At 37.7% G+C, this 9,877-nt stretch overlaps 1 protein-coding gene across 1 annotated transcript; it reads left to right on the top strand.

Moving 5' to 3' along the window:
* The first annotated feature begins 1,367 nt into the window (after positions 1–1,367).
* LOC104997964 (cytochrome c oxidase protein 20 homolog) lies at positions 1,368–8,061 on the top strand. The gene is made up of 4 exons (XM_010852944.1): positions 1,368–1,439; positions 2,777–2,891; positions 3,004–3,067; positions 3,467–8,061. Exons 1-4 carry the CDS (start codon positions 1,368–1,370, stop codon positions 3,606–3,608), a joined length of 393 nt encoding a protein of 130 aa, XP_010851246.1. The 3' UTR covers positions 3,609–8,061.
* Positions 8,062–9,877: the final 1,816 nt, after the last annotated feature.

Genomic DNA, 9,877 nt, shown 5'->3' with positions numbered 1-9,877 from the left:
AAGAAATAAAAGAGGAATGCTAAATGCCTTGAACATTACAAGTAGAACTACTTCAAAAAGACTTCAGGCTTAGATTCCTTCCATTTCTGAGACTCACAGTTCAGATACTATCATATATTGTCTAAATTCAAGACTTTTATTACAGTATTCTGTATTTGCTTTTAAGCCATCACTAGTCTAACTTTCAGATTTATCAGGAGGCTGTGACAATTCTCTTACTAGAAAGGGGGGAAAAAAATCTTAGTATATCCTTAGCCAGTTTTGAGTCCGGGTGGCACTAGTGGTAAAGAACCCGCCTGCAGGTAGACCTAAGAAAATTCCCTGGAGAGCACGGCACCCCACCCAACTCTGGTGTTCTTGCCTGGAGAATCCCATGGAGAAGTCTGGCAAGCTGCGGTCCATAGGATCCCAGACTGAAGTGATTTAAGCACACACGCAGATCTAGTTATGTCCTGTTAATCCTTATATGTGAACTCTGAAAGGGTTAAATGCTCCAATGAAAATGACAGGCTTTCAGGGTCAGACTGACTTCCACTCTGCCACCCACTTATGAGGCTTCTACTTAAACCCTGAGCTTGTTTCAGAAATGTCACAAAGGCTAAGAGAATTAAAAACAAGGAATAAAGAGCTTGGTATCAATAACCCCTTAGCGCCTCTAAATTTTAAGATTAAGTAGACCAGCACTGGCTTCTCAACCTTGGTGCTACTGACATCGACCAAGGCAGTTTTTGTTGCAGGTGATACATGTTTAGCAGGACCATCCTTGGCATCTGAAACCATATATTGGTTTTAGAAGGTAACACTTAACAAGATGTTTATCTTTCAAAGCTGGATTATTCTACAATTTGCAATTTCAAAAATTTACTTAAATCTCCAAAGCAGTGTTTCTCCCAATCTGGTGGTTTGGGGTGGGGATGTGCTCAGTTTCCTAAACATAAATGCCCATGAGTCAGAGTCGAAGGGTGGGACTCGAAAATCTCTAAAAAGGCTCAGGAAGTTACCTAGTTGACTTAAATAGCACCCTTTCAGATGTCCAGCAAGTTTACACACCTGGCAAAGAACTGTACTTGATCATTTTATCCAAGTGCCCCCCCCCCCCCAAAAGCTGGGGTTACACTAGGACTCCGTAATGGAGAATCCAAATGAAAAGGTCCAGATGCCTTGAGCTTGTGCTGTCTTGGTGGGATAAGCAGTGTCTGGCATGCTGTGGCCAACACTTAATGGTTCCTTTCATTCTCTGCTTAAATGGGAAAGCCATCTTAACATTCTCCCATGATAGAAGCTGCTGGTCTCGCTTCTAAGAGCTGACATTAAAAACCACCACCCCCAATCTCAGTCTTTCTAGCACCCTTTTCCCACCCAGGACAATGGCCTACCTTCAGAACAGTTCACACCCTCCCCTCTGGGCCCATAAATGCCACTGGGCTCTTGACCTGAAGGTAAGGAACAATCTTCTTTTTGTTGCTAAGTTAAATGAAAAGTTAAATCCCAACCTCTTGTATACAAAGATTTGTACTGAAGAGCCTGCCAGCCACTGGGGTCCACCAACTTTAAGAAGCACCTGCTACATTCAAACGTGTTGTGGCAGGGGACAGGCAGAGACGAAAGAAAAAAACAGTTTTCTGAGAGTATATAACTTTTGCTTTATTAGAAACCAAGTCACATTGTCTTTTCTGCAGAAACTTTAGCCAAAGCAAACACAGTCAATATACCTTTATGTTTCAACCTTGAATCTAACTTGCCCTTCACTGTCCTTTCCCTATTTCTTCCAATCCAGTCTTCTTTTTCCCTTATAGTGTATTACCATCTAAGTATCATCTCATTCCTAAGAATGGGCAAGTGACTTGCTTTTTAAAAGTTACATTACTGAAAAAAAATTTTCCCTCAAATGAATAGAGTGCTGCAGCAAAACATTAAGTGTGACTTTAAAAAATGTCTGCCCCCCCCGCAACCCCAAGGTACACAGTGAGAATGACAAGACCTCAGGTTGAAAATGTCACTCTTAAAAGTGGCAGGATTTTTCAAAGAGGGAGAACAAATCCATAAATCCAATGCAGACTGTATGAAGAATTTAAAAACCATTTTAGACTTGAAATTATCACCTAGCCAAACCCCTTCATTACAGACTGCAGGCCAAATAAAAAAATATATCCTACAGGTTACAGAAGTTAGTGGCAGAGCTGAGACTAAAATCCAACCCTCTTAGATTTCCACTTTTTTTCATCACATCTAGATGTGGTTACTATGTACTTCAACAAAGAAATCAAGTGCAACTTTGTATCATAGGCAAGGAAACAGACAAGGGACTTGTCAAAATATTTATTGTTATAAACAAAACGGAATTGCTGTTACTACTTAACACAGATAAAATCTGCAGTCATCCTTAAAGGAATTTAAAACAGTATACTAAATATTCTAAGTAACACGGTTAGAACAATTTCACTTTCCCATCTGTTTCTCAAACTGTAATTATGCTGCCTTTTACCTTCAGTGATAGCCAAATCCCCAAGAGATTCCAGAGAGCGATTCAAAGAGCTCATGAAATAATGTATGCCCCTATCTCCAAACCAGCTGATTAACAATTATGGCATAAGCATGATCCCATCTCTCTTCAGGTTTAATTTACTACTTAGTACTTTGTGGTCAAATTCTCAAGGTTTCCATTTTAGATTCATTCATATTAGATACCAAAGCAGGATGGTTTGTTTTTAATCTTTGCCAAACCACTCTGAAGTAAAATATTCTTTAACTCAATGTAATTTTTAATTTTTCCTAGCCCTTTAAACTCCTAGGAATTTTAGATGTTGAAAACATTCCCTGTGCTCGGGATTCGGTATTATATGGCTCATTAGGATCTGTTGTGGCTGGCCTTGGACATTTTTTGTTAACTAGTGAGTATATCTGTTTTTCTTCATGTATAAAAAACATTTCTCTGTGTTTACAGTTTTGTTCTAGATGAAGTATCACAGTCAGGATTATAGTGTTTATGATTCCTTTCGACAGGCAGAATTAGAAGATCATGTGACGTTGGAGTAGGAGGATTTATCGTGGTGACTTTAGGATGCTGGTATGAGTGTTAAGTATTCAAGAAGATTTTAACAGGTTAATCTAATTCCAAAGCACATGCTACACTCAGCAATCTCCCACTGGGAGATTCCCACCCTTACTGAAGATTATCTTACAAAACGATATTGCTGGACTGCCTTTAATCTTTTAGATATCTATATATACACATGTGTTTTGTGTCATTTGTCAAATGAACAGATGAATGTGACATCAGACACTGCATTAATGCCATGTCAGGGTTTATACTTCATTTAGGAAGGCCTCAATCTTTTATCCTAATGCTCACTTCATCCCTGCCTATGGTATATACCACTGACAGTCATCTGTAAGCTTTTAAAAATTTCAAATTAGTTCCCATAGGTATGTTATATTGGTAATTTATTCACGTTCTCCTTACTAGGTTCCACTGTAGGTATAATTATGCAAAGCTAAGAATCCAGGAAAGACTTGCCAGAGAAGGAATTAAAAACAAGATTTTATACGAAAGTACCCACCTTGATCCTGCAAGAAAACAAACCAACGGCGGTAGCAGCAGCAGCTGAGCAGTCTTGAGCATAGAAAACCCAGACACAAGTCACTCATTGTGAACAAAGCTGAGATGAACTACAGAGAACATTTTATGTACCCTAAGATGGCTTTCAATCAAGTAAATGTGTAAAAGTATGTGTAAGCTGCCGTCTTTTTTACATGTGTCATTATTTACAAACTTATTCTGGCCCTGTATCTACTGTCAGTATAGCATGATGGACTCACTTCAAATAATCCTTGTGTTTAACTTGCTTAGAAAGTGTTTCCTTATAGTAAGGAGAGAGTACACCTGATGTCTCAAGAAATAAAATCTCAGTTGGATGTTAAAACTTGCCTTAAAAACAGAAGTCCCAACTGTATTCCTGAACCTTGTTAAAAATGAAGGGACACTTTCTGGTCTTTAAAGTCAGTGCTGTTATATCAGACTTAAAACTAATGGATCATCACTTTCCAATTGTTACTTTTAAAATGTACCCATTGCTTGACTGTATTCTCCCATTTTAACAGGTGAGTTATCTCTCAGAAAGGAAATGTGATTTTTAGCTGCTCTAAATATTTCTTGAAGTATGCAGGGTTTTTATTTTTAAGTAGAATTTAAACTTGTACATGGCATGCACAAAAATATCTTCTGAAACTTGTGTGGTGCAAAGGAAAAAGAATTGCAAAATTAAACATGTTGTTGTTCCATTATGTAAAGACATTTATAATAATAAATTGGCTGCCATTAAAAAAAAACACCCAACACCCAACTAAGCCCAAAGCATTCACTCATTCATTCATCCATTTTTGGTTTTAGTAAATACCAACATTAAAACACAAGCTTAGAGGCCTTCCTGGTTAAGGAATGAACACTGGTAGATAGAATTACAGCATTATTTTTACGGGCCTATTGATTATCATGGTTAACTAAATAGAGGAAGGAAGAGATGTCTTGAGACTTACGTCATGCCTCCCTCTTTTTAGGAGGTAGGGCTTGCTCCAGTTCACTTCATGAGAAAGGTACCATTTTCCCTCCTGTGCCCACCTTCTTCCGGCTTAGGGTACACAAGTGTTTATGGTTTATCAAGTGCCATCCGGATCATGAGTGACACTGTCAAGCATGTACACAAAATCTGGGATCCCCAACCCCAGGATCAACACTGGTTCATGGCCTGTTAGGAACTGGGCCACACAGCAGAAGGTGAACAGTTGACTTCCACGAAACCAGTCCCTGGTGCCAAAAAAGTTGGGGACCACTGTTCTGATCTTTATTGATCTTAATTATCTGGCCACCACCACAGGGAGAACCTTGTTCTGGAGAACTAAGTTTCGCAAGATCACCTGCCTCCTGTTACTGGCGTAAATCAAAGCTCAGTGCAGTCTACATTATTCAAATTGACCTGAATAACTATGTGAACAATTCATGATGTGACAGCCATTTGTTCTAAAGGGCAGGGTAGGTGGGAAACTGATGAGAACTGATCATATTTTAATAACATGTAACATATAAAATCAGGCCAATGGATTAAGTAACTAAACCCCTTCCAGCTCTAGCACACTATTATTAAATCTTACCCCAAGTTAAGAGAAAAATCTCTCGGCTGGCAAAAATTTCCAAGGCTTTCACCAGTAACAAGGTTAGTTCATTTTCACAGAAGACTGCACAAACTGGAGACCTGGATAAAAACACAGGTTTAAATACTTACTTGGATTACTTATGTCATTTCATAAATTTACAGTATTAGCACGTTTTCTTCTTGAACTATTAGGATGATACAAAATGAATTATTGGATCATGTAACACGCTCTAGGCCCATATCACACATTGCTACTAGATACTTTGAATAGGGCCTCCAAGTTGATCCTGACACTTCCACTTCTGGTTCCTGCAGTCCAATCTTCTACTCACCATCCAACTTCAAGCTGGTAAATCCTGCCAATCCTATTGCCAGTGTGCCTCTGGCTCACCATGAACTCACCTCTGCTCACTTCTTCGTTTCACTTAAGAGTGCCCTTGTCCTATTTCCTCTCTGTGACATCCTATTGCTCACCAACTTCTACAATTAGGTTCATCATCTCATGTAGGCTCTCATATTAGTTTGTTTCATCTGTTACACCCACAGTGGTAGACACTTGCACTGGTCACTGAGTATAGCTAAGAACCCTGTCAATTTTTATCTTTACATTCCCATACTGTCTGGCATAAAGCAGTTGTCAGTTGAATTATTAAACATTCACTAATCCCTCTCATCCAGAAGCTTACATGCTTTTCACACTTAAGCTGAAAGAGTAACCTACCTTCCAGGCCCATATGAAGGCTTCAGCTGCACTGCTTCATTATTCCATTAAATCCGTTTTTTCACACTACGTGATATAGCAGTAGGTACCAGCTAAATAGCTGATTAAAATAGAATTGTCGTCATTAGTAGGTTTAAAACTTTTCGTGGCTCATCTATCATACCTACTATCTTTAAAGTGCTTTATGCAGTCCCCCTCTTCCCCCACCCCTCCTTTTTCCTTGTTTTACCTTTCAATAAAAGAACCTCAGGGTTTTTAAAATTAACTGGCTTTTCTCTGGACTTGTGATTTATATTGAGCAAGTTTGCCAACAAATTTGACTATCCCTAGTACCATTATTTGCAAGCATCTCTCCAGGCTACGTACCTCTACTCCATCGCTGGTTTCCCTTTGCTTCACTTTTATAATGCGAGGAGGTCTATATAATAAATTCAGGATTCCTGTTTATGCACACTTTTCAGCAAAATGCTAGGTATCAAATAGGGTTTGAATCCTTCTATTCCTAGGTAAAAATCTGGTGGATGGGGATTAAGGCACCCCTTAAGTCATGTAAGGTACATGACTGTGGGAAAGCAGAATACCTTAATGAGGAAAGTAGAAAAAGTACAATGATTGTTTTAATTGTAGTTTTTAATGGTCCTCTAGAATAAAATCTCTTTTGGAAGCATCTTAAAAATACGGTCCATTGGTCATCAAATCAGGTCAGTGCTATCTTCTACCACCCAAATACTGTTATCTTTCACAGGGTATTTTTGTGTGTGTGCATTAAGTTCAATACATAAATTTTCTCTGAAAAGAGACGCTTTAGGGACAAATTACACAGTATTTTTCAAAGTATTACATTTCAATGTTTATAATGTAGGTGCTACTGATCAGTGTTGCAAACATTTTATGAGTCTTTTCGACCACTGCATTCACCTTTTATTTTCTAGAGATTATAGACTTTGCAAGTATTTATATATCTTGAGAAAACCACCACTGACTGTATTATACAGTCAAAGATTTCTGTTGTTCACTAATGTTCACATGGGCAGTTATCTGTTCCACCTTTTTTCTAAGAATAACTTCCAGAGTTCTGTAAGTTAGTAAACACCTATTTTATGGCCCACCCTTAGGATATTCAAATCAACACAAACTGGTTTCCTACAGGGTGAATTTTCATTAAAATGTCTTCCTCCTTAGGCCCCGAGGACAAGTCATGTGAAATGAAACGTGTTTTACTATCTAAATTCCAAGCCTCCTTTAAAAACATTTTCCTAGTTTTTGTTTTTTTTCTCCAATTAAAGGAAGGGTTGTGAATTCTACCTTTTACTCTAAGCTGTCTGCTCTTCAAAAGCCATTAAGAGATTGACAGAATAAAACTGTATTTGAGGAAATCCTGATCTTTTTATTTCCCGTCGGTATAGCACCCAAGTCCTCTCCTCTCACCAAAACACATTATTCTGAAGTATGTAGTGAGGGAAATTTCTTCCTAGTTTCATACATGCTTCTGAACTAGCATAATCAAAGTCCTTGTCTTAGATTTCAATTCCTGGTTTAATGGACTTTTGATATAAATGTACATCACTTCATTATCCAAAAGATGGTTTTCCAAGTTTTTTAAGCTGCTTATTTGTGCATTTACCATAGCTGCAGGATTGTGTAAACCCAAGGACATAGGCATTCTAGATTTCTTTGCATTAGAATACTCTTAAGTATTTAAACTACAAGTAGAGTGTTGAAACATACAAAACATTAAACAGAAGGAATCTGAACCATGAGAATGAGATAATCTCAAAAGGACTTGGCTCTATTTGCATGTACTGCCTCTAATCTCTACAAGAGGACCACCAACTAACATTCTACTAAGTATGCTTCACATTTCAGGTATACAAAGGAGCTGTTAGAAGTTTTTTTTCCTTCTAATTTTAGACAGATCTACCCACCTAGTTACTAATTTCTCCCTTTCCCATCTTTTTAAGAGTTCTAGTTAAGGTGAGACCCTGAAAGCCCAATATAACAAGTGTTAAACGTACAAGCAGCAATTAATTTGGAATACCTATTGGAATCACTGGAACACATTTACTTGGGCCCTTTTACTCTTCCACACAGCACATTCACATGGACAGACTAAGGAAAAGGAGATGAAACTTAAATCAGCACATTATCGTTTGCTTTATTTTTCAAAAAAAAAAAAAAAAAAAAAACCACCAAAAAACAGTAAAAGTTGGAATCTTCTGTTTTTCTTGACCATGACTCTCCCATCTCCCTTAACTACAACTAAAAGGGTACCTTAATAACAGCTAAGGTAAAAGATTATCCTGTCATTCAAGTAAGCTTCAACTGTTCTATGTATGCCTGAACACTTTTGAAGATTTCATGCCATGCAAGCTGTCTACAGTGCCTGTATCTCAAAGTTCTTGATTGCTTTTATCTTTAAAAGATTTTTCAGCTAATGCTAATTTGTGGCAATGCTTCTCAAGTGCTTGGCAAGTGTAAAATATTTTACTAGCCAAAACTAATTTTTACTTCCTTAAGATCATGTAATGGGAGTATCAGAGGACTGGCAGGAAGAACATGCAACAAGCAGTTAGGTGTTTATAGGTTCCAAACTCAATGCTAGCCTTCCAAGCCTGTCGTCCCTACAGTGTCCACTTGTGCAGATCCCCAAGGTGAACTGAACATTCGCAGTAATAACTGCTGTGCCACTGGTGCAGCACTGATTTTAACTCAAGCATTTAAGGAACTGAACCTGAACCTTTCCATATCCATCTGCCTGGACTGTTATGCTATCACTTTCAACTGTTTCTCATACCAACGAATCCCATTTTATTTAAAAGCAAAACCCCTTTCCTTGTCAAGATCCAAGTTTATGTTGATTCCTAGTGTAAGGAGAAAAAAATTACAATATTCGTAACTAGAATTGACTACATTAAGTACATGATTAAGTTCTTGTCCCAATAACTCATCTAACCAGAGATTACAGATGTCCTGGCCTAACAGTTACCTACAACATTTACTCCCGTAATATTGGGCCCCCAATTACAAGGGAAACCACCACCTGTCTACATGTCAAACAGTACTTTTTCAGCTTCTCAGTGGACAGCACATTCTCAGCCTGATCACACCATGTACAGGTGTTACCTTTTTGAGTATTCTAGGTTAACCTTTTGAGTAATATTTCTACCTATTTTCAGTTTACTATTTCTCATGGACTTCATTCCTTGGGCAAACTAAACAGTAACCTATCACCTGAATCTCTGATTGGCTAGGATGTGAAAGTATATATATGTATGTATGTATATACTCTCACTTAAGTGTTTATCTTAGTTAGCCATTACCCTTCTACCTAAAGCTATTTTCTGAGGTCCACGTATTTCCATGGTTCAAAGTCACTACTGTGACCACCAAGATGAGCAGAATTTAAAAATTAGGTTATTACCTGTTCAAATGTATAAGCTTGTAATTTAAAATTAATGTTAAGGTCATGGCTTTTAATTTTTTGTATTGCAACACACTCAAGGACACACACTACAACCAACCAGTCCAGTAGGTCATTTCCAAATTAATTCTTAAGTATTTACTTTTTTATTATCAAGGTTAATAAGGACTAGTTAAGATAAATGTCACTTCAACAGTAGTTAGGGGAACAATGTATTTTTATTGTCTTGTAATCATGTACATGTAGTACGATTAATAGTACTAAGTTAAAAATTGGGCATTAGAACACCCCAAATAAAACTCTAGGCACTAAACTGGCTACATCTATTACCTGCATGTTTGAGTATAGGAGTTGGGGGCTGATGGCCAAAAAGTCACATCTCAAAATGATACAAGGAAAAGGCTCTCCACTATCACAAAATTATTGCACTCTCAACTATTTTAAGGCAACTAATGATTTTAAGAGACTGAAGTTTACATGAGTAGTAAATCCCAACCTTTAAGAGATCTGAAGCAGCTGCTAAGCTTCTTAAAGCACTAATGGTTCCTTAAAACTCATGTGTAAGAAAGTTACAATACATAAACT

This window comes from Bison bison, unplaced genomic scaffold, assembly GCF_000754665.1.
Source record: "Bison bison bison isolate TAMUID 2011002044 unplaced genomic scaffold, Bison_UMD1.0 scf7180017864317, whole genome shotgun sequence".
NCBI classification, from domain to species: domain Eukaryota; kingdom Metazoa; phylum Chordata; class Mammalia; order Artiodactyla; family Bovidae; genus Bison; species Bison bison.
This window is presented reverse-complemented; position numbering and strand designations above follow the sequence as displayed.

Excerpts from the sequence above, each read along its gene's own strand:
- LOC104997964 (XM_010852944.1), top strand. The coding sequence starts at position 1,368 with ATGGCCTACCTTCAGAACAGTTCACACCCTCCCCTCTGGGCCCATAAA. Across the intron at positions 1,440-2,776 it reads ACTGGGCTCTTGACCTGAAG|CCCTTTAAACTCCTAGGAAT; the intron begins GTAAGGAACAAT and ends AATTTTTCCTAG. Across the intron at positions 3,068-3,466 it reads GTGGTGACTTTAGGATGCTG|GTTCCACTGTAGGTATAATT; the intron begins GTATGAGTGTTA and ends TCTCCTTACTAG.